Source organism: Poecilia latipinna, unplaced genomic scaffold (assembly GCF_001443285.1).
Source record: "Poecilia latipinna isolate Pla-1442-1.1 unplaced genomic scaffold, P_latipinna-1.0 Scaffold284, whole genome shotgun sequence".
In the NCBI taxonomy this organism is placed as follows: Eukaryota; Metazoa; Chordata; class Actinopteri; order Cyprinodontiformes; family Poeciliidae; genus Poecilia; species Poecilia latipinna.
The window spans coordinates 186559-211780 of NW_015112900.1; the positions used below are offsets into that span (position 1 = coordinate 186559).

The 25222-nt window shown below is 37.4% G+C and overlaps 3 protein-coding genes across 4 annotated transcripts; 1 reads left to right on the plus strand and 2 right to left on the minus strand.

The window, feature by feature from the left end:
• Positions 1 to 2483: 2483 nt before the first annotated feature.
• On the minus strand, positions 2484 to 5481 carry LOC106948375 (uncharacterized). 2 transcript variants are annotated; one of them, XM_015033993.1, is made up of 8 exons: positions 5324 to 5481; positions 4832 to 5158; positions 4460 to 4726; positions 4155 to 4316; positions 3673 to 3762; positions 3471 to 3499; positions 3071 to 3136; positions 2484 to 2745 (listed from the first exon to the last, which is right to left on the minus strand). In XM_015033993.1, exons 1-8 carry the CDS (start codon positions 5382 to 5384, stop codon positions 2692 to 2694), a joined length of 1056 nt encoding a protein of 351 aa, XP_014889479.1. In that variant the 5' UTR covers positions 5385 to 5481; the 3' UTR covers positions 2484 to 2691. The 2 variants fall into 2 exon arrangements, with proteins under 2 accessions (XP_014889479.1, XP_014889480.1); XM_015033994.1 differs by lacking the exon at positions 4155 to 4316 and having other exon boundaries at positions 5324 to 5475.
• Positions 5482 to 6180: 699 nt separating this feature from the next.
• On the minus strand, positions 6181 to 8269 carry LOC106948376 (uncharacterized). The gene is made up of 7 exons (XM_015033995.1): positions 8133 to 8269; positions 7712 to 8038; positions 7340 to 7606; positions 7132 to 7200; positions 6779 to 7028; positions 6662 to 6690; positions 6181 to 6563 (listed from the first exon to the last, which is right to left on the minus strand). Exons 1-5 carry the CDS (start codon positions 8185 to 8187, stop codon positions 6946 to 6948), a joined length of 801 nt encoding a protein of 266 aa, XP_014889481.1. The 5' UTR covers positions 8188 to 8269; the 3' UTR covers positions 6181 to 6563; positions 6662 to 6690; positions 6779 to 6945.
• A 6683-nt stretch (positions 8270 to 14952) lies between these two features.
• On the plus strand, positions 14953 to 24866 carry LOC106948377 (cysteine-rich protein 2-like). Its single transcript, XM_015033996.1, has 8 exons — positions 14953 to 15180; positions 19097 to 19191; positions 21156 to 21213; positions 21321 to 21449; positions 21646 to 21714; positions 21844 to 21938; positions 22692 to 22749; positions 24274 to 24866. The coding sequence occupies exons 1-8, from the start codon at positions 15138 to 15140 to the stop codon at positions 24336 to 24338; spliced, it is 612 nt and encodes a 203-aa protein (XP_014889482.1). The 5' UTR covers positions 14953 to 15137; the 3' UTR covers positions 24339 to 24866.
• Positions 24867 to 25222: the final 356 nt, after the last annotated feature.

Consider the following 25222-nt stretch of genomic DNA (forward strand, 5'->3'; position numbering starts at 1 on the left):
GTTGTTGTTGTTGTTGTTGTTGTTGTTGTTGTAAAAGCTGTAGAATGAGAATCTGATAGAAAAAACCCAACAAACTGTGATGAGAGACTCCATGTTATCTCCCTCATGACTAATATGAATGTGTTGCTTTTTTACTGCTTTGGTTGTTTATCGTGAAGGAAAACCCACAAAACGCGAATATAGTTCTGGTCCCAGATCGTTCGTTAATCTCCCCATCCATGGGCCGCAGTATCGTTGTTGTGTTGTGTGCTTTCTAGGTTGTTAGTACGTTAGTAAGTTTTCATTTGTTTGTGTGTAAAAGTCATTTGGGGTTAAATTTATGACTCATCTTTGACATAATTTATCTGCAGATCTAAGCAGCTGACTTGTTCTTTTATAAGTTTTCTTCATGGCTAAAAATAAACTGAAACACTGAATCTGCTTAATTTACTTCCTTATTAATCTTTAGTTCCTTATGACAGTTTGTTACAAATTAAATCTATCACACTTTGTTAAATCAATTGTTTTCTTACACCAAGTCTGTTCATTTTAAGAACTCTTAAAATGAAATGTATATAAATTAAATACAACATAAACTTTTATGTCCTGAGTAACAGGTCAGAGAAAACATAAAATCGTGCGTCACTCTTTTGTGAGAGTCAACTGCAGTCAGGAAGCTACAGACTAGACAAGTGTTACGTTGGACACAAATACTGAAAGCAGCAGCATTAAACTTTATTTAACGCTGATTAAATTTAATCTTACCTGCAAAATGAAGCATCAGAATTAAAGACGACCATATCCATCCTCTTTCAGCCATTTTGCTCATCTGCATCTGCTCTGTTCATGTTCGCTAACGTGTTTAAAATGGCTTCTTATTGAAAATAAACACCCATGAGCTTCAGGAGGGGCGACTTCCTCACAACATCTTCACCCTGTTTCTCACTTGTGATGTTTGTTGTTTGCATGTTTTTAGAAACCTATCAAAAAGACTTCCAACATTAGCATTTTTCATTTACCTCCTTAGCGTATTTCAAAAGCATTTTTTTAAATATTTGCAAGAATAAAACAGTTGCTTTAAGAGCTGATAGCTTTTGAAACAAGATGGAACTGTTTCTGTTGAAATGTGTTCGTTTCTGTTACCAGTTGCTGCACATGAACACACTAGCAGCATAAAACGTCTCATTGTTCTCCTTTTTTAAATTTAGACCACACAATGTTCATAGCAAGAGCAGATAATCATAATCTATTTAAACTTATGAAAGCAAACGTTGAAAAAACAGCAGCCAGAGTGATGTTTCCCAAGCCGGATGCTCAGGGTCTGCTGACCCACATGTTCTCTGCTGCAGTTCACCTCACTTACAAAAATAAGTAAAAGGCTAAAGGGGAAGTATGATGTGTTTTCCAGTCATATAGAATCATTTTAAAGCACAATAAAGTAACTATATTAGCTTCAGTTATTATAAAAATGCTTTATATATTAAATATTTTTGAAAGGAAATGACTTTGTAATTTAATGCCTTGAAATTGGGCCTCTGTCTCTTTAAAACCTCCTGCTCTTTCTGAAACTCCACCTTCAGGAAGTCCTTGCAACATGGTTCCTCTATTAACCCTTTAACAACATTTTTTACATGCCTGCACCTAGAAGTATCTTACATAATGAGCTCATCAGATGCGCAGTTCCACCAGGTGTCGGCTAACTGCTGCTGCTAGTCTGAAGGGGGAGGGCTGAGAGGCGGAAGCTCAGAAACTTTGACACTGTTATTCCAAGGAGGAGCTTTAACATGAAGTAAAACTCAAAAAGTTGTTTTTACATGATACTGACCCTTTGACAGGCTTCTGCTGCACTTCAAACCTGAACACTGAACCCGTTTTACTTTTCCATTGGCCTCTTCTCGTTTTCTGGACCTTCAAGTTTGCTTATTTTCAGTGAGTAAAATGATACCAAAGGCAAGTTGGAGGTTTATCTGTGGAAAGCAGGTTAGCTTCTGTTTACAATGTAACGTTTGGAAAACTGGGAAGAGAAATGTTTCTTCTGCTATTTACTGTCTGTTTGTTTTACACAGAGACGATGCACAACATTTCATTAACCTTTTCAAACACGAATGGTACCAGACTAGCAAGAAATTCTAATTTCCACCTGCAGTCTTTGGACTATAGAGTATGGAGAGCCATTTCAGCCAAAATTAAATAGATTATTATTAATAAATAAGTTATTGGCTTCTTTATTTGTATTGATAGTTATTTATTTCTGCCTGTCCTTTTTCCATTGTCCTTATTCGTTTCTGCTTCATTATGATAATGAGGGGCGGTGCCTTCAGGCCACAACTTCTCCCTATTGGTTGGTTAGCATCACACTGTATTTAGCTTCAAGAAAGATGGCGACCCACCACCGGCTTATCAGTAAGCTGGAGCTTGGCAACTTTATTAGAAATTACAATAAACAATGGAATGAAAAAACACTGTAATTCTACTGAATACATGATTTCCCAGCATAATATATATATATATATATATATATATATATTGCAATAAACTTTGTAAATGCATTAAATGTTTGAAGGATTGTGATCCAATCATTGCAGAGAGGCAGGATGGGAGCAGATTAGGCATCAAACAAGCAGAAATGATCCAGAACAAAACAACTGGATTCAAATCCTCAACAAATTAAAGGGAAATGTTGCTTTTCCTTCTGTTATGGACAGCAGCTGATCAGATCACAGCAGATGGAGCTTGTAGAGTGCTGTAGATCACAGCATCAGGGACCTGGAGTGACGCAATAAAAACATAAAAAAATATTACTGAACACATTAACCATAAATAGAGATGTTAATATTTTAATATTGCTTTGCTATGCATAGAGGAGGCAGACAGTAAATCCCAGTTTATCAGCTCACAGATTATGAATATCAAATTTATTATAAAAATTGCACATGAAGCCAATCCATGAATCTTTTGCCATATTTAAACTTAAAACTAAAGATCCAGTTACAGAAAAGGTTTCAACCTGGAAGACCCTAATGTTTCTACATTACCTCACACCGTTTACCAAATGAATAAATCTATGTTGCAGTTATATTATGGCACTCACGTTGCTTTTTGTCCTGGTTCCCATGGCGAGGTTCATGGATGCATAAGAAACATAAGCATCAACCTGCTGAAGGAAAACAAAGCAAAGAGTAACAGTGATGTTATTTCTGCAAACTGTATGGAAAAAAATATTTAGTTTTTTGTCATTAAAGGTCCTTCCTGTTGTTAAAAAGAGTTATCAGTCTGTTTCTGACACATCTGCATGGATCAGAGCTAACCCACAAAACCACCTGGTGTCATTCTGCCCTGTGTGGCTTTTTGATAAAACTGAGTCATCATAGCAGTTCCTTAGCTGAGTTTCATATCTGGGTGGCGAAAGTCGAAAAATGTCGAGAAGCCAGCAGTGGCTGAATGAGGTTTCAAAATGTCTAAATACGTCATATTTCTGTGGTGAAACTCACAGGCTGGTCTTCCTTCTGCTTTTTACTTCCTAAAAGAGACAAGAGTTTGAATCAGCTTAAAGATAATCATGCATCATAGTTTACTATCTACTATTACTTTGTTATTTTTATGCATATAAGAAAAACAACAGTTAAAATATTAAGCAGCGGTTTGCGTAATTACATGAATGTTGTTTTTAGGTAAATCAGTGATTGTTCTCACCTTTAGTTTTCATCCATCCGATGGTTACCATCACAGTTATTAAGAGTCCTGCTAACAACATGGACACAGTGACAACCCACCAAATCCAACCTGGTGGACAAACGACACGTTATATAAAATAAAACCACTGGAAGAAAAACACCTGAACATAGCATCTGGTTGAAACTAAAGGAAAAGGCTGGCTTGTTAAAGACATTCTGTGAAAACAACAATAATAGTAGCTGTTAGCTTCTGTTGTATATGATAACAGAAGCTAACAGCTTTAACACAGATATATTTAGGCCAAGAAAACAGTGAAAAAACTTCAGAAAGTGTTTCTTTAGACATTCCTCTAATCTGTGGATATTTTTACTTTTCTGCAAACTCTCTACTTTCTACCACAGCTAATGGAATCATTGCTGCTAATATCTTCACTAAATGTCATTTTAAAAAAACCCAGCCTATACCTTTAGATATTTAAACATAATAAAATGCATATCTACCTCGAGATTTTGTTTGATTATGTTTGGTAAATGGCGTTGGTGTTGGAGTTAGTGATGTTAGCCACCTGCTGCTGGTTGAAAATACTGATTCAGTTCTGTTAGATGTGGCTGATATTGATTTAGTTGTTACTGATGTAGTTGCTGTAGCTGCTGTTGATTGTTCTGTAAATTAGGATTATTTTGTGTTAATCAGGTTTGCAGATGCATCATTATATGAAAATAATCAGCTGATTAGATTAGATAAATGTTAAAAGCTGAAATATTTCAGGTTTGAGAGAATGATGAATAATGTTTGATGTTCTCACCTGATGACTGATGGCTGAAGGTGAACAGCAGGTCTTTTTTGTCATATGCATCTTGTACTTTACACTTTAATAACTCATAAAACTTTGAGTCCTGATGCAGATGAGATGCTGGGATTGTGACAGCTGCAGAGCAGGAACTTGATACATTCACATCTGGTGATATTTTATCTTTCCCCTCATACAGCCACACCACTGTGTGTTTGCAGACAGTGTGTTGAGACACAGAGCAGGTAAAGGTGACTTTTCCATTGTTTCTTTGTTCATTCACTGGTGAAGATGGAGATATTTAGAAAAGACAACAGTAAATTCAGCTTCATTGTTGTGTTAATAAGAGGAAGTGTGGCTAAATATCAATGTGATATAAATACTCACTGGTAACAACAGACAGATCAACCTTCATGGCGAGATTTGGGCTTGTAGTCGGGATCTGTCTGCAGTAGTATTCACCAAAAACCTCCTCTCTGACGTTCTTCATGACCAGAGAACAGTCTGCTGTGACACTCAGTCTGCCTGACTTAGCGTTAGCTTCTTCTGTGAACTTTCCTCTTTCAAACCATGATACCTCTCTGTTTCCTGGTTGACTGAACGTCCATGTGATTCTGTCACAGTTGGGTTTCTCCTGTTCCACTTTGCTACAGGGTAAAGTGACTCCATCACCAGTTTTAACAGTGAAGAAAGCTCGCTGCTGCCCAGCTGCTGCTGCAGGGAAAATGGAACAAATGGTGACATGTAGGTTGAGATGTAGAAACAAGACAAGCATTTAGGTCACAAATAAAACCTAATAAGTAATAAATACTTTCAAATAACATGGTTTACTGCACATCTGAGTATTAATAAATGGATATTTGTTGGTTGTTTCCTTACCTGTGAGCTGAAGCATCAGAATAGTAAATAAAGTCTCAGAGATCCACTTACAGGAAAGCATTGTGCTTCTGCTTCTTTACGTCCACGACTGACTGAGTGTGTGAAGCAGCTTCCTTTTAAGCATGAAACCATCACGCGTGTGTGTGTGTGTGTGTGTGTGTGTGTGTGTGTGTGTGTGTGTGTGTGTACGGAGGTGTGACTTCCTCAACAGCGGAGTGTTGTTTGTCACATATTTAACTCCATTACACATGGCAACAAGTGGCAGGGGGCGGATGAACAATCATGATCAAGAATCATAATTGAAACCTGTTTTTCACAGTTCCGTCATGCATGTTAATAACTCGGCCAGTGACGTTTAACTTAACTGCAAAGTAAAATGGACACCTCTCTGTTTGCACTGTCACCTCTGAAGGAATCTGACTGTAACTTTCCCTTCCAAGTTATTGTTAGCTTTGATAATAATGTCGCATTATTGCAGCATCATCCTGTTGTTCTGGACAACAGTGTCTGCTAATACATGAACAAGAGGATAAGCTAACCAGAAACACCTGATATGTCTATAAATGTTGGGTCAGGCTCTCATCCTTATAATTCACATGTGTTGGAATATTTTTTATTCCAGTTTAAAATGCTCCCATCACAAATCAAGGCTGAATCCCCACATGGTTGAGTCTAGTTTGAGTTTAGCTAGTCAGTGGTAAATAAGACAGTAAATTTTGGAGAGCTGAAAAGGAGAATTATGTGATAAGTGAAGAAAGAAATGGGTTTAAATATATAATTTCCAATAATTTATGTTTCATTTTGATCAATTTGTAAAAAAGAAAAAGAACAAAGAAAACTTATACTCTTAAGAATCCAGAAAACAAGCATCTTTATTCAAGATTTAAAAACAATATTTTGCTCTCCAAGGTGGCTGATTATTGACACACTTGAGTTATTATAACATTTAATACTTGTGGTTATTCATAACACTCTTATCTAAAAGTATATAAACAAGGATGTTTATATACTCTAAATGCTTTAAAACATTTTCTTCTTGTTTGACACAAATAAGTGTTTTACAGCTTCCTCGTGTTTCAAACTAAAACAGTTTGTGGTACATAAAGTCATATTTCATATTTGTAAGTGAATTTTTTGCTATATTTGCTCTTTAAACTATCGATCTGTGGAATCTGATGGAAGCAGAAGACTCTGGGATGTTTTCATATCCCACAGTCTCTCCACGCGGATCACGGTTTACCTGCAGGACAAAACAGATCAGTATTTATTTTCCTTATAAGTTGGGCAACATAATGTATATTTTCCAATGCATCATTTATATATTTAGTATAAACTTACTGCGTTTCTTTTCATCTCTGATTTGTTATCTGAAAAGAGAAACCAGAAGACCTTAGCTTGATTTCAGCTTCAACAGTTAAAATTTAGATTAATAATTATTTTTATGAGCTTCCTTACATTGAACTTTTTCCCACATGGTAACTATGGCAACACACATTAGGAGTACCGTTACACCGACAGACACAATGATGTATCTCAACAAGCACAAATCACCTGGAATTGATAAAAAAACTTTAATCTGAGAGAATCTGAAGCCGAACACCTGTAATGTTAATATTCAGATATTAGATTTTTAAATAAAAATATCTACTGCCTTGTTGCTCTGTTGGATTATGCATTGTTGTTGCCTTTGTTGTTGTTTTGTTCCCTAAAAAGTTTATCAATTGCAAGAAACAATGACATATCAGTACCACCAGGGGTCACTCTGATATTCAGACATTTATATTTTAAAGATGAAGAAAACTTTATACCTTGTATTGTCTCCCTGTTTCTTGTGGATGTAGATGTTGTTGTTGTTACTGGTGACTTTGTCGTTTCTCCTTTGATATAAATTTAAAGAATTGAAGCAAATCTTTTACCAACAAATAACTGAGCTACATTACCAAAAGCTACATTCAGAATATCAGGTGTGATATTACAATTTCCTTAAGATGTAAATGTGTTGGGTTTTGTTCTCACCTGATGACTGATGGCTGAAGGTGAACAGCAGGTCTTTTTTGTCATATGCATCTTGTACTTTACACTTTAATAACTCATAAAACTTTGAGTTCTGATGCAGATGAGATGCTGGGATTGTGACAGCTGCAGAGCAGGAACTTGATACATTCACATCTGGTGATATTTTATCTTTCCCCTCATACAGCCACACCACTGTGTGTTTGCAGACAGTGTGTTGAGACACAGAGCAGGTAAAGGTGACTTTTCCATTGTTTCTTTGTTCACTCACTGGTGAAGATGGAGATATTTACAAAAGACAACAGTAAATTCAGCTTCATTGTTGTGTTATTAAGAGGAAGTGTGGCTAAATATCAATGTGATATAAATACTCACTGGTAACAACAGACAGTTCAACCTTCATGGCGAGATTTGGGCTTGTAGTCGGGATCTGTCTGCAGTAGTATTCACCAAAATCCTCCACTCTGACGTTCTTCATGACCAGAGAACAGTCTGCTGTGACACTCAGTCTGCCTGACTTAGCGTTAGCTTCTTCTGTGAAACGTCCTCTTTCAAACCATGATACGTTTCTGTTTCCTGGTTGACTGAACGTCCATGTGATTCTGTCACAGTTGGGTTTCTCCTGTTCCACTTTGTTACAGGGTAAAGTGACTCCATCACCAGTTTTAACAGTGAAGAAAGCTCGCTGCTGCCCAGCTGCTGCTGCAGGGAAAATGTTAAAGACAATGTAGCAAATAACTGTTTGCAGGTTGATTGATATGTAGATTCAACAATTAGATATTAGATATTTCCTTACCTGTGATCTGAAGTATCAGAAATAAAGACGTTGAAATCCGTTGGAAGGAAATCATTGTGCTTCTGTCTCTTCACACACACAACTGACTGAGTCTGTAAAGCAACCTCCTTTTAGACATGAAAACATTGCGTAGTCTGTGTGTGTGTGTGTGTGTAAGGTGTGACTTCCTCATAGAGACTCTGTGTTTGAAAAAAACTCCTTGGTGCCCAAATGCTGCAGCAGCGGATGCAAGAATAAGTGGAAAAATCCCTACTGAAGGACAAGCAACTGACAGACGGAGTGAGGTTAAAATACAACATAAGCTAAACATAAAACATCACAATAATTAATACACCAGAACAATATTACATCACTACAGCAATTATTTATACAACACTAAAATATTGTTAAATAAATATTTGTTAGATGTTTTCTTTTCTATGAGATGAAGTGGAAATAAAAACGTTATCTGAATAAAAGCTGATATTTCTGTCTTTCTCTGTAAAATGGTTCCAATTTTAACATGAAAACCTGACGCAGGCCATGTGGGTGTTAGAGGTTTCACTTCCTCATAGCAAGTAAAAACATCATCCTTCCTCTCATTAACTTATAGTTATAGTTCATTTAAAAAATAAAAACATTGTTTTTCACATATTTTGATATCGTCAGGTTTTGGCAGGATGAGCTGCAGATCAAATGTAATTTAATTCTCAAACTGAGACAGACTTCTTGGAAGCAAAATGATCAGATTAATGCACATCCTCACAATCCCTCCATCAAACAGATGCATGTTTTTAGAGGGACTTTTTGTGGAGGTTTTATATTTAAGGTGCAACCGAATTTTACACCTAAAACCGCAGAATGGTTTCTTTCTTTGTAAGTGCGTCTGATCTCTCCATACAAAGTTAAAGAGGATGTGGACTGGGTGCATAAATATTTATAGATATCACCTAATATGCTGTTGTTACCAGCATAGTGACAGCTCTATGTCACCTTGCTGTCACTGCATCATTTCCTGTTTTCATATCGCATCTTTCAACAACCTTCCTACAGGTTTAAATGTTTAGTCGCTTCATGAATCAGTTGACTAATCAGAGTTGGCTGAACTGTGGGACGTCTTATTGTCCAAACATGCACATTTCAGAGAACAAAATTAAAATATGACCTTAAAAGGATTCTGTAGAAGAAGATCATTGCTGGTCATCAGGAAATTAGGAAAACTCAGTTATTTAGACCACAAATGGCATTACATGTTAGTCTCATTTTTTATATTTAGACTCAATGATTAACCTGAGGTTAAAAACTGTTTCATATTAAAAAAACAAAAAAAACAAACAAAACAAAACAATAATAGATAACATACTCAGTCTGGGACACATCACCCTACTCGTTGCCTTTTACAACTTCTTCTTCATCCCACTTATCTCCCTATTTATGTCCTCTTCATCCATCCACTTTTTATCCCACTCATTGCCTTTTCAACATTTTTTTGTAGTCCTCATCTTGCTCATCCCTCTTTCCTATTAACATTTATTCTTTACAACCAAGATTTTTACCCCAGTGTTCAATCCTTCATTTTCTTTTTCCCACTCGTTCCGATTAACAATCCTTTCCCCCACATCCTGACTGACGACTCAGTTGCCCTTCCACTCATCTCCTCTTTTCATACTCGCCCTTCTTTCTTATCTCTTCTTTGGGTTCATGGAGCTCATTTGGAGCTCATCATGGTCCCGGAATCAAATCCTGGACAAGCCCCCAATTTTTATGACCGACTCAGGCCCACAACCCAAACGGGAGACAATGCTGCTGAAAGATGCATAAAAGGAACATTTATTATGGATAAAGCACAGGGTTGACAAAAACTACATGAGTTAAACTTTTCTCTCTCCATCGGTACAATCCTTTTAATATAATAGACTCATGTTTTGTTTTGGAAACAGAACTTTCAGAAAGATGTTGAAGGTTACGATACAGGAGTATGACAGATAAAAAGCTCTCCAATGTTTTAGTACTTTGCTGTAGCATCATCTTCATCAGTGAGCCTCATGCTGAAAACAAAACAACACATTTGAATATGAGACTCAAGTTCATCCTACAGAATTGCATTGTTATCTCCCCTTTTTTTTTTATTCAGTTATTAAAAACTAACACATCTCATAAGAACAGAGAATATTTTCACCTTCAGTCTTCCTCCACAGCCGGATTAAAATGCTGAATGATGCCATCTTCAGAGTCGCCAAACCCAAAAGGACAATGATGCATCTTAATGACTTTAAAACATCTTGAAAGTAATGAAAGTCTGATAAGCCAGTAGATTTAAACATGACTCAGTATGAAGATGTTTCAGTCAAAACTGGTGGAATATTCACACTTTTAATTCGAACAAATACTTTGAGTTTGAAGTGATTTTAACAGTTCTCACCTGTTTCTACACCTGGACACTGTGAGTTGCAGGTGAACAGCTGGTCTTTCTTATCGTAACCATCTTTAACTTTGCACCTTAATTGCTCACAAAGCTTTGCGTTGTGTTGCAGATGAGATGTTGGGAAAGTCACAGTGGCAGAACAGGATCTCGAAACATTTATGTGTGACGATATGTTCTCTTCACCCTCATACACCCACAGCACTGAGTGTCTGCAGTAGACATACTCCGTCACAGAGCAGGTTATGTTGACCTCATCATCGCTCTCCTGTTCAGTCACTGGTGAAAATAGTTTTAAAAAGAGAAAAATAAAAATAGCTAAAGTCATTTCTTATTGTTGAACTGTTCAAACAGAAACAGGATGTAGATACTCACTGGTGAGAACAGACAGATCAACCTTCATGCTGAGATTTTGTCCTGCTGAGTTCTCACTGCAGATGTACTGACCGAAATCTTTCACTGTGACGCTCTTTATGACCAGAGAGCAGTTTGCCGTAACACTCAGTCTGTCTAAATCAGCCGCAGCTTCTGCTGTAAAATTTCCATGTTGGAACCATGTTTTTCTGATTCTGGGCTGGCGGACCTTCCATGTGGTTCTGTCGCAGTTATTCGGTGCTGCGATCTCCTCTACGCAGGGCACAGTGACCTCATCACCAACTTTAACAGTGAAGAACGCGCGACGTTGCCCAGCAGCTGCTACAGAAAGCGCAGAGGAAGAACAAACTGTCAGATGAAATTCTCACTAATACAGTGAAGTTATTTTAACTGCAAGCAGAAACTAACAGCTCCAAGTTACACACAAAGCATGACTGTCTTAACTAAAAGAACGTGAAATATTCATCATAGTTGTTTTATTTCAGAGTCAAAATGTTCTGGTGGATTTATTCTTACCTGCAAACTGAAGCATCAGTATCTGGAGTAAAGACAGCATCATCCATCTGAAAGCGGTCATTGTGCTTCTGCCAGCTTGTCACATCCACAAATGACTCGGACTCTAATTTAGCTAAGGGTTTTACCCAAACCGTTGGTGCTTCTGCAGATGTCATTTCCTCAAATTGCTTAATTTTGCGTTGGAATCCAGATTCCCAAGTATAGCAGACTTTTTAAATGTCAGAGAGCCGTTTAAAGCTCCGCCTCGTCTCTGCTTTTATCTGGTATTTCTGCTCTGTAGTTCTGGTTGTTTATAATCTATGTAAGCCATTTAATTCACTCATCTCTGTGCAAGAAATTTGGTCCAGCTTTGGATCAAAAACAGCCTGAGGTCTTGGTTGTTAAAGAGTCTGATTCAAATAAGTTGATAAATAAAACAAAGTTTAAAATGGTGACAAGTTTCTCATCGCTTTTATCTAGTTACTGTTAATCTGCTGTTTTGTCTTAAATGCCATTTAAATTAGATGCAGTTGTGCTGTGGTGGCGCAGAGGTTAAGCACAACCCACATATGGAGGCCTCAGTCCTCGGCGTGGCCGGTGCAGGTTCGATTCCCGGCCTTGGCAACCTTTGCCGCATGTCCTCCCCTTCTCTCATTACCCACTTTCCTGTCAACTAACTATCAAATAAAGGCCACTAGAGCTGATAAAACCTTAAAATAAAATAGATGCAGTTTATAACCAAACCAGGTGGTGGCGCTGCACCCTCAGTTTGCTGGATGTCTGCAAAAGATTCTTTGTTAAATTCAAGAAGCAAAAGTTATTTTTATCATCAATGTAGCTTTGTAATGTCTATATTTGTGAGTAGATTTCTTACGTGTAAACTGAAGTACTATAATCTGTAGTAAAATCAGTTTAATCCATCAGAATGTCTTCATCTGTGTCACATTAGCTGCTCTGACCTAAATATGAAATCATTTTGCTATGACTTCTTAAATATGATGTATTCTAGTTCCTTATCTCTGGATGCTTCTTTTTTCAGTGGTTTTCAGGCTTTTAGATGTTTGAATTTATAAAATTTGCTGAAGTTGAGCCCACTAGCATTCAGTTTGGTGTCACATTTAGGAGGTCATGTTTAGTTGGATGGAGTTTTAGTTGTTTTTTTTTTTTACTTCACTTTACATTTAGCATCTTAAGGGGTGCATTTAGGTGTAAATTTCTCGATACATCAAAAGCTGCAGCTAATTCAGTTTGGAATAGGTGGGTTTCTAAATGATCCTGGTTTACATTCCCACAGTTTTGAAAGTTGTACTATCTTTAGTTTTGTCATTTAGAATATTCATTTATATGGTTTGTCAAATTTGCAGGTAATATAAGGCAGAGAAACTCTGACATAAAAAGTTAAAATCAACTACTTCTGAAATTTGACCAGCATCATGATCATTTTTCTTTATTAACCAAAATATATGATTATAACATATTTTGGTGAAGTTCATGCATATAAAATGACCTATAAATCAAAAGAGGCTGTGGTAGAAACTGGGAAAGCCCAGATTGATGGCTTCCTCCCAGGGATCCAACAGAAGTCGTGTTTCTGTCAGTAAAATAGGTTAAAATTAGACTCTGATGTCGGTAGGGAAACAATGAGTAATATACTTGAATATAATAACCAGCACTATTAATCTTCAGTCTGACTGCAGACTGTCTGGAGAAATGCTGCATCCCTTTTTGCAGATATGAACCAGAAGCTGCTTGGTGTTGCGCCGCCTCTGCAGCCATGACATCCTGTTGTTCCTGTGCCAAAACTTACAAACACAATCTGGGGGTGTTTATTTTAAGACGAGTCCTTATGAAGGTCATGGAAGACCCAGTGGGCAGAAACTGGATGTGTGTTTATCTCACTAGGAATACGGGAGGGACTTGTCTCACTGGAAGATTTAGCATCATTTTGTTCTTTCAGTGAGACAGTTTTCATCCTTCAGTCATGATGCTTTCAGAGTTTATGGCTGTGAAAATCCTTCCTGACAGCATCTGTAGAGAAACAAGATATAACTTCTGCAAAATTCACATGTGACAATTTACTGCATGTCCAGCTAAAAAAGGGTTGACTGATTTTTTTGTTTGTTGCTCAAATTTTACTGTAAATGTCGGGTAAATTTACTCAATATCTCCCTTACAGTTAAACCTGTCTGAGTTTCTTTCTGAGCGCCATCAGTCAAAGTAAAAATCTGTCAGAGAGTTTTGGAGTATAAAACAACTAAGATTTGACAAACAGAAAAGTAAAACTAAATGGTTTGTTAAGCTTTGATTATTCTCTTTGTATACAAAGGCAGCTTTTGGTTTTGGAGTCATTTAAACCTTTATTTTCTCAGAAAGGGTTCATGTAACTTAACATCCGTTTTCAACAGTTTCTCAGTCCCTGCCAAAAAAAAAAAAAAAAAGATTCCCCCAGCATGATCCCGCCACACCCATGCATCACTGGGTAAACGGTGATGAACAGTCTTAGTTTTTTGTTGCTACTCCCTCAATCTCTGTGATCCTTTTTAATTTGTGATATTCTAATGGTCAATAGGTACCTTCTGGTGATTTTAACCCTTGTTTATACCACAGTTAAATTTCACAGAGTCATTGTTCTCAGTTCAACTCAAAAACCCGTCCATATGTGAGCCGTCCTGGTGTCAGAGCCAGGAATGTGGAGCGTAATAATTCTGGGAGCTGCAGAGCGTCGCTTAACATTCCCTGTGAAGAGAGTCAGGAAAGGTAACCTAACAACCACAGAGGAAACAAACAGCCGGAGGGCGACAATGATTAATGCACAACGACCAATGTGACTGGAATTCAACATGAATCTTATGAGAAACACCTGCAGTGTAATATCTGGACATGTTAATGACATTAATTTCATCTAGAAAATATTTTTTAGAAGATTTTTGGTGTGCAAATGAAATGTTATTCTGGGAACCTTATGAAATGGTTAAAAATATAGTAAAAAATAAGGTTTTTCTCACCAACTAGAGAAACATACTTAATAGTTAAATATTAAAATTTGTCAATAAGTTAAATGCAATTAAATTAAACCAAACATGCACTTTTGTTTTCAAATCAAAAACATTTTATTGTTTTGAAATAATGACAAATTAAAATGAACATCTAATTTTGGAAATCAATCTGAAATTAAAATTCCATCTAAAGTTTAAAACTTATGATTTTGAGCGATGCATATTTAATTTATTTACTTTTTTCCCTTTTTAATGTCTGAAATCTTTGGTTGCATTTTGCAAGTTTTTGTTGCAACATTCAAGATTTCTTTGAATTTTGCAATTAGAATTTTGAAGGCAAATTAAAAATTTGTCTTTGCAAAATAATTGAATATGCAGAAGTTTAAAACTTTAATATCAGATTCATATATTGGAATAAAATTGACCGAAATCCTCAAACTGACAGAAATGTACTAAATTCATAGATTTTCATGGCAAGATAATTTTCACTCCATATGAAAGTCGCTTTGATCTCATCTGTGGATGACAGCCAATGACGTCACAATCGGGGCGGGGCTATGACGGCGCACCAGAGCCAGTAGAGGCTGGATGTGAGTCTTCTGGTCGTCATTAAAGCAGCGGTAACACCCAGAGGTGCGTCTGGTTGTCTGGTCCAGCGGAGCTGCAGACAGAAAGCTTCTCCAACCGGAGGACAGACGGAAAACACGCTCCATCCATCCTGTCCGCTCCGCTCCCATCATGGCGTCAAAGTGTCCGAAATGCGACAAGACGGTGTATTTCGGTGAGTGAATGTTTGCTGTGCAGCCGCTGCAGAGGCCGCCGGTACCGTGGTTCCGACCGGGGGCGTTGACTGGTGGGTGGAGGGCTGGCCTGGTCACATTTATCAATGTAAATAGTAATAAGCGGTAAGATGCTCATTCTTATCAATAGGAAGTGATTCCAGTTATTTGTGGTTATTTAAACCCAATCAGACATAGTGAGATTTTTTATTTATTATTTTTTCATCTTTTGTCTCTCATTGTGTCTCAAAAGAAATGCAACTAAAACACATTTATTGGGTTATTTATACTGTAGGATCTAAGATTGAGTCACATCAATTTACATTTTAGAAATGATTTTAGGTTGAATTCTGATTTTTTTAATCAAAATGTAATGATAATTTGGGGGTAAAATGTATAATTATGACTTAAAATAAGACTCTGCCCTTTTCTAAACCTTAAAACTAATAGTTTCAGATGATGTTTTCTACATTTTACATATTTATAATATTTCTCACATGTAATGAATTTATGCATGTAGAGAAATCTTCCATTGATTTAGAGCGTGAACATAAATACACCGTGCAGAGCCTGACTCCAGTCTTTTGCTGTTTTCTTCACTGTATGAGTTTCTTTGCTCTGTGTGTTAAATATCTTTGTGGTTCAGCCAGTCAGACCAGTCACTTCACAGCCCCACTCAGACTTTAATCACTCCTCCCACAGAATGTCCATTTCCAGGATATTCATGTGCGTAGTCATGTTGTCTGCTGCACTCACTGCTGTCTGAAAATCATATTATATGTTAATCTTCTGAAATCTATTTTATAAAAGTTAATTTATTTATTTTCACCTTTTTTCACGCACACCACACTATACCAGCCGGTGTAATCGGATACGTTTTGTGAAGTTTACAGAAACATCCCAGCTTTTATGAGCCACTCAGTGATTGTAACGTCAGACACACTCGCTGCACAGATATCTGATGCATCCGATGTGAAGTGAAAGTGACAGTTCCTCTCCAAAACGGATTCACAATGTCTCCGCTGCAGAGCCACAGACTGACAGATGATTTGTTCTGCGTTGGCTCCAGATCCAGCAGTAATAGCTCCACTATCTGAGGATGAGATTACAGAGAGCCATTCACTGGCCTGTGTGCTTAAAGACCCCAGAAGCTCATAAACTATCCCTGATATCTCATTAACTTCCAACAGAATTAGTTTATTAAAGCTGCTGCAGATCTTTGGTTCCAGTGCTGGCCGATCAGTTTGTGTTTTAGTTTACAATAAATTAGAATTTGAGTCGAGACTTTGAGCCACACCCGACTGGCACGGTTAATTATTAAGTAATAGCGCGTTGTTTTTTATGGATCGATCGCCCTTTTGTTCTCTCTCCATGAATTTCCAGGAGGATCTCAGCCAAACTCCTCCCTGCAGCCTGAATCAAAGCAGTCTGCTGTCAGTTCTTTTTAATAATTAAACATTTTCAGTTAATAATGATGTGGCTAAATGCTCTGGATTTCAGGAGAAAGATGATCTGCCTCATGCAGGCGGCTTCACAGGGAATTATGTCACCCCAGCATTGTTAAAGGGTAACATAAGGTGTCCAACCTCTGTGTTGTAACAACCTTAACATCATTTTTAGTTCATTTTATTTTTTACACCAAGTATTTATTAATAGATCTGATGTAATTTATCTTAAGATTCTCAATACTTTCAAAATAATAAGAAACATTTAATCTTCAAAGTTAAAAAGATGAACTGGATGAAAATAAAACCTTTTAATGAAGATTTTAGCAACATGCAGACTCTTTGTAGATATATTTTACCTTAATATAATGAAAAATGAATTTCTGAAACTCTCATCATGCTTCACGGTTGGCAGCTCTCTGTGTGCCAGTCGTCTCTGTCACATATCACCCTGACAGGCAGGCCAGCCTCTGAAGCTAAACAGGAAGTGTCATGTTGTATCAGGCTCAGTTTATCTGTTGGGATATTTCAGGAGGAGAAGAAACAGATAAATGATTGTTGGGGAACTTCTCACTCCCTCCGTCCATCCGTCATGCCTTTCTCATCAAACTCCTCCTGACGGGAAGCATTGAGCCTGAACAAAGGTTTTTATTTTGAGGAATTTGCTCTGTTTAGACAAAGGTCAGAGGTGAAGTTATGTAAGAACTGGAAAACAACAACAGATTTTTGGCTATGATTTTTCATTCCTGTTACACTTGTGGGTTTGGGCCAAGAAGACTTCATCTATTAGAAGCTTTAATTTACAACCAACAGGGACGATATTTTTATGCAGTTCTGTGGAAAAACTTTTCCCAATTTTCTAGTTTTCTTATTATCATTTAAAGTGATTAATATTCCTGTTTTCTTCCTGAAGAGCTTTTCTTTACTAATTACTACAACATGAACAGATTTACTGGAATATTTTGTTTTTCAAGCTTCTTTTCTCTGATCTATCACATCTGAATGAATGAATGAATGAAGTCGACTTTTCCAGTTCGCTGGAACTACTGCACTCAACTATTGTTGAGTTTAATGTCTTAAATGGGACTTCATGTGGTCTCTTATGGTTGCCTGGCAACTGGTCCAGATCAAGAATTAGGCCGGTACTGTAAGAAGGTATGTGTTTGTTTCGGTTTCCGTGTAGATTCAGTGCAGGATCTTCCTTAGGGAGACATTTTGTCAGCCAACATGTGTTAATTATGAAGTGGCCACTTTGTAGAGACACAGAAGGGATGATGAAGTTTAGATGTTAATTAGGACGAAGGTTCCTGTGGGAGTCAGGGTTAGGATGATATTTTGCTTCGGTAAAGTTGGACGTAGAAACAGAAACAGACTAAAAATGTTATGAAAATGGAAAATCTGTGACTCATGACGTTGACCTTTAGATCTCAGTGGAAAGAATGTGCTTTAGACAGATATAGACTCTTACAGTAAGTGGCCTTTAAGTGTTTTCTGTCACTTGGACAGTCGACATGGTGACACAGCTGCAGTGCTCTTATTCACAGCAGACTGATGCTTATGTTTCATGTTCATGTTTTTTTTCTGGTGCTAGATTTTTCTGTCTCATTAAAACAAAACAGGTAATGTTCTCCAGAGCTAAATAATGACAGAGAGTCTTAATATTAAAGGTTCTGCAGAAGGAATTGGCTTTTTAAGAGGAGGAGACGGTCATAAGTAGCAGAAAGAGATGTGTAGGTGGAGGAGAAAAGGTCAGAAATAACAATTTATCACTCTTCTCATTTTTCTGAGTGCTCTACATTATCTTGTCTTCCTTTTCCTTCCCTCCACTGATGAGATTCAAGGACCTGTCTGTTCTGTCTTTCCCTTCCTTGTGTCCTTTTCAGTGTCTCCCTGCCTTCCAAAGGTATTTTTCTGGACTGAAATGTTTAAGTGATTGGAATATTCTCTGTGACGGCTGAAGAGGAACGAGTCTTTGCATAACAGACGGAGAGGAAATGATTTAGCAGAATGATGAACGTCTCATCTGGCTGATGAGATTCACAGTTTAAGGGATGAATGAAGTGATGTGGGATTGAAAATGCACCGAAACAAAAGCAGCAGACAGGATGAATGCCTGGATGGAAAAAAGAGAAATGATGGAGGCTTTTCAGAGACGAGTGCGGAGGAGTGCCTGCTGTAAAAACACTTTTTTTTTCTCACTAATAACAGGTTTCCTGCATTTTACTGTGCCAGTAATGAAGCATTAGGACAGGTTCATTTTTCACCCCTTCTTTTTTGTTTTTGCTTATAAAATAAAACTTTCATTAAAGCTGGATTACATCCCTAAACGATTAAAACTTCCATTTCTTGTTCTGTATTAAAAAGTAATTTGGAATCCTAAATCTAATTAGCAATATTTCCTGTCAAACTTTACAGTTCTTCAGAGAATCATTTCAGTCGTGTAAACGTGTTTATTTGTTTTCTGGTTGCACAGCGGAGAAGGTTTCCTCTCTGGGAAAAGACTGGCATAAATTCTGCCTGAAATGTGAGCGCTGCAACAAGACGCTGAACCCCGGCGGCCATGCTGAGGTAAGAGGAGCTGCAGCAGGAAATCTGATCGCTTTTCACCACATCAGGGTTATATTGACTCATCAGTCAGACAAATGTCGGTTTATAATGTTCTTCTTTTTTTTACTATTTTACTTTGTAGAGCTCCTTTTATTTTGTATTTACCAGTTAAACATCATGCAGGAGTTGAACAGATTCAGATAGGATTATTTGTGGGTTCGGGTTTTCTTTATTTCATATTTTAATTCTTTTACCAATAATTTAATGTCACATATTTAAAGTGTTTCTCTGGCTTGTAGGACCAGGACAGATAGAAAGGGTATAAAAGAAGTAATTAAGGATAAGAGAAGTGAAATAACCATTAAAATATCTTACAAATGAACTCAGATGTTCTGATTCAGTGAAATTAATGTTTCAAACTTTGTTAAATGTTTTATGTGAAAACAGTTTATTTCCTTCAGTAGAAGGGAGTAAAAAGGTCAGTAGAGGAAGTTGTTGGTTGCTCTCTGGTTTTCATCTTACAGTTCTGAAACTGTCTGCAAACCACGAGCGGGACGGTTAAAACCTGCAGGAAGGTTTTAGTTTGAACCACAGAGACGATCTGCCTGCTGATTTCACATGGATTTTAAAATCTGTTAGCTTATTTCAGTCATTTTCTTTTTTCAAAAGCTGATAATGCTACAAAAGCAAAACACGTTTAAATAAACACACATTTCTATTGAAGATAATAAACAAAATACATTGTTAGAGTACATTTAAGCCTGAGAGAGTCAGGATGAATATTCCACAGAGGAAGAGCAGCAGTACAAAAGACTCCATTTCCCATAATGCAAGGTTTGTTCTGTGGAGGAAGCAATTTTTGCTTTTTACTAAAACTAATCAATAAACTAAACAAAACATAGTTTAATGTTATTAACCTTACCTTATATGGCAACAGATGATAAAACAAAAAGGGAAGAAATATAAACCAAATGGGTCCGAAGTCTGGCTCAAGGGGAACGCCGCAAAGGTTTTAGTGAAGTTGAGACTTTACATTATTTATAGAAAAATATATTTTGTGTCATGAAGTAATATTTAAAACAAATGAAAGAAGAGTCAGTGAGTCCAAGCATGGACATACAGACATATAGGTCTTAAAGGTGGAGTGCTATTTGTTTTCAGTTTCACACTTTAATGCTCAGTTCGGGTTAAAATTGGCTTCATGTCAGTTTTTATCTTCTCCAGGTTTTCATTTTCAGTTCATCTGGAAAGCAACGTATAGAAGCAGCAGCGTGTGTTAACAGCTCAGCAGGAGAGTTATCAGACTGTCTGGATGTTGTTTCAGCAACTTTCACTGTTTTTATTAGACTTCTAACAGGGAAGTAACACGATGAATCATGCTGAGCTGTTAACAACGTTCTCAGTAGTGAGAGGATTCATCGTTTTATCATATTAACGTGGCGAGTGATAGAAATTATGCAGAATGAGCAATTTAACATTAATTATGTGTTGACGTAAAGCCTATTGGTGAGTTAGAAACGTGGAAAAACTCGACTAAAAAGCTTCTTTTGTGGCTCAGGATTCCTGACTTTACTTCATCAAACTGTTGGCGAAATTCCACTGATGTCTGGATGACAAATGAACATGACTGCAGAGCAGACAATGCTGCAGATTTTATATCTAAACAAAGTTTTATATAAAAACACATTTCTTTCTTTTGCTGTAAACAGTCCATAACTTGCATCTGGCAGCTTGAAATGTCATATTTCTGGTTCACAGGGCAGAATAACAAACTGTGAACTGATGCTCAGTTTTCTTTATTCTCCTGTGGTATAAATAGCTTCAAAATGAAAAGCACAAAGAGAAGACTGCTTGTATTAATTCCTAAAACAAGCTCATGTGAAAGTGTTATGTGGATTAAAGTTAGATAAATTAACATTTTATATAACTCAACTTTTTTAAATAAAAAAAGGTTTTTGTTTTAATTGTTCTCTCCTATTATGCAGCATGATGGAAAACCGTATTGCCACAAGCCCTGCTACGCTGCCCTCTTTGGACCAAAAGGTGCCATTTCATCTTATTAACTGGATTTTCTGTTGGACTGGATTTCTCTCATTAAGGTTTGCATAAAGCACCATTTCTGTTTTTTTTTTCCTGTACTCTTTTTGCAGGTGTGAACATCGGCGGAGCTGGCTCCTACATGTACGACGCTCCTGTCAACGAGGCCCCGGCAGCGGTTTCCATGGCAACACTTGGCAAACCGGAGGAGGAGAAAAGAGCCACGCGGGGACCAGTGAAGGGTGAGAAATATGTGGAGCAGAAATAGAAAACCTGTCACGTGTCGGAAAGTTGTTAAAACAAAGTGCTGCTCCTCTATAAGGATTGTGTTTTTTAAAAAACTAAATAAATAAAGTACTACCTTTTATTTACTTCAAACTAAATTGTAATTTATTTCAAACAAATGTAAGAAATGACTAACTGAGTGACATTTTGCAGCTGCAAGCTTTTCGTCTTTCTCCGGCGGACCAAACATCTGCCCCAGATGCAACAAGACGGTGTACTTCGGTGAGGACACCTGTCGCTATTTCCCACGTCTCATATCTGCATGTATCATATCAGTGTCAGAGAAGGGTCTTGGTGACTCAGTCGACTGGTTGCCGTGGTGACTGTCTCCATGTTGGTCTCTCTGTGCAGCTGAGAAGGTGTCGTCTCTGGGGAAGAACTGGCACCGGCCCTGCCTTCGCTGTGAGAGGTGCAGTAAGACTCTGGCTCCGGGAAGCCATGCAGAGGTGAGGCGCTGCAGGCGGGCGGGGAGGCAACTACTGCAGGGAGGCAACTACTGCAGGGAGGCAACTACTGCAGGGAGGCAACCACAGTAGGCAGGCAACTACTGCAGGGAGGCAACTACTACAAGGAGGCAACTACTACAGGGAGGCAACTACTGCAGGGAGGCAACTACTGCAGGGAGGCAACTTCTGCAGGGAGGCAACTACTGGAGGCAGGCAACCACCTCAGGCAGGCAACTTCTGCAGGGAGGCAACTTCTGCAGGGAGGCAACTTCTGCAGGGAGGCAACTACTGCAGGGAGGCAACTACTGCAGGGAGGCAACCACTCCAGGGAGGCAACTACTGTAGGGAGGCAACTACTGCAAGCGGGCAACCACACTGCACTGGAAGTCAGGCTTTAGCAAAATAAATAACCGCAATTCAGTTTTTTTTTTTTCTGAAAGAATCTGGAAAGTGAATCTGGGCTTCACTATATAAAAAACCCATAGGCATAAACAAAGGCATGGATTAGTCAAAGTAAAGAGTCAGAGCTTTTAGAGGAATTTTAAATCACCATCTTTTTATTCTTTTGGTCAAAATTTTATACACAATAAAAAGCAGGCATCTGTATTTTACTATAATATCACCAGTGGTTCAGTTGTAGTACTTGTTGTGCTAGTAGTACTTTAAGTTTTCGAAATGTAAACTGGAAAAGATTTTTAAAAAAAACAAGCTAAGCTGTGAAATGATTAAAATAATATTTTTCTCCTGTTGCAGCATGATGGACAGCCTTACTGCCACAAACCCTGCTACGCTGTGCTGTTTGGACCCAAAGGTATGAAGACATTGACCCAACCAATCCTGATGGAAAAATGGATTCAAAGCAGAAGCTCAAACCATCAAGAGTCTAAAATACAGTTTTCAGGACTTTATTTATAACTTTGAAAGTTTATTAGAACCAGGTATAAGTTAGTGGTAGTTTTATTGAATATTTGTGGGAAGAGCAACTGATTACTGGGCCTTGGAGAGAGACTGGAATCAATATGAAATGTTAACAGGAGGAACAAACAGATCAAGAACTAAAACGGCCACTAATGTCATCAGTGATACTGATAGACACTTTTACTGCGATTAAAAACCCTGCATAAAGTATGAATAAGGTGGTAGGAAAGAGCAATATTATACTGCGATCAATGAGTGTATCCATGACGACAAAGATAATCAAGTTATTGGAATTCAAATTTACATTTTAATCAATGCACTAGACCCATAATGTAGTCCAAATTATGAGTGATTAGGATACTGAATATTTCATGCATTAATTAATACAGGGAACTACTTGGTGTGATCAGTGAAGAAGCAGAAAACCATTTAGTTTTAGTTAGATAGGAGTTGTGTAAGTGGATTACACAATCATATCCACGACAACAATAAACCCCTTCAGGAAGCAAGACAGAAACTGGCCTGGTTTAAAGTTTTATGAGCTGATATGGACATGATGTCATGTTGAATCACTGAAGTCCTGCTGTGTTCTGACAAATTGAATGTCTTCACCTGGATAATTCCTCAGTTTACTCATCCTGACTTATGATGACGACTCGGAAGTGATAAAATCTTTGCAACAGTTTCAACAACTCCAAAACTTTATTTTGCCTCCAGAAAACCTATTTGCTGTGCAGCACCAATCATGATAAATGATTTGTTCTGTTTGTCAGGCATTAAAACTTTAATATTCGAAACTTCGAATGTCGACAAAACACAATTTCACAACTACGGTGTTTCCATTAAATAATAAATGCATATAAAAATGACACATTAATACGTTTGTTCATGCAATAAGTCATTACATGACATGCCATGATCCTCCAATTACTTCCTGTCGTCTTCTTCTTCATGGTTTGTACCAGTGGAAACATTCAGTTGTTGATCACGTCACTGTGTTCCACACCAGGATGTGAAAAAAGCTTTTCCACTGCAGTTTTGTGAAATACAGTAACTTTGACACAGCTAAAAAAAAACACCTCACCGTAATGCAAAAACTTTACTGGTTTAATTTTTTTTATTTAACTGCTGTGCTTCCATTAATGAAATTTATTTTCGTAATTCCAATTTGCGCAGTTTTAATATCATAGTTCAGTGTGTCCTCCACAGGAAGTCAGCTGACATGTTATGGCAATCACCCTTTGATTTTTATTCATTATAATTTTAGGATCACAATACAAAACTCCCAATTTACAATTCACTGAATAATAGTGTCCAGAAACATCGATATATGATAAAAACATGATCATATCTCATGCTGTAGTTTAATGTAACCAGAAAAGTTGACGTATTGCTTTACTGTGGTGTTTCTCCTCAGGTGTGAACACCGGCGGCGTGGGCAGCTACATCTACGACGAACCTGAAGCCGAAGCTCAGCCTTAAACTCAGCCGCTGCGTCCGACACGTGGACGAACAAACACCTCCAGGAGCCTCGTTGTCTCGTCGATTTGCCTTCAATGGTCATTGTGACAAATGATATGTACTACAATCACAGGGATGGATTACCTAGTTATTTATGTTGTATTTGTATATTGTTTATATTATCTATTTTTTGTACTGAAGCAAACCTTTAATATGTCCTCCCAAGTGAGACTGAGATTAACATCTAGGTTTATTGTTCTCTTTGCCAAATAGTTACTATTAACCTATTATTGTAGTAGATTAAAGCTCCTGTGTTTCTCCTTCTTGATTAGTTGGTTTTGAAACATTTGTGCACTAATGATATGTACTGTATAACAACAAAGTACCAGCCCACCTTTTTATTGTCAGTGTTTTTGGACACCCGGTTTTGACAGAAAAAATAGTGTAGTGAGAATTCACACAAACATTTTATTGAATGTTATGAAAGCGAGTCAGCTGCAGGTAATGTTTTATACAATAAAACTGTGGGGTATTAAATTATGTTTCCTGTCTGTGATGTTGTGCTTCTTCCTACAAACTAATGAAAATAATTGAGCTAGTTATACTTGCTATAGTTCACAATGAATTACATGAAAAATGGGTCCTGGAGTGGCCTAGTCAAAGTGGATTCAAATTTAGTGAATTGCTGGCATAATCTTAAGCAGATAATTCATGTTTAAAAAAATCTTCCATTTGGCTGAATTGATACAATCATGCAATGATGTGTGATATAGAACTAAATCTCTCCTTGCCTGTCATTGTAACGACTCAAATTAACCAAAATGCATTTGATGAGCTGACACATTTACGTGTAACACAGAAGCAAAAAATATAAATGTGTAGACAAGTGCATATACTTTTTCACA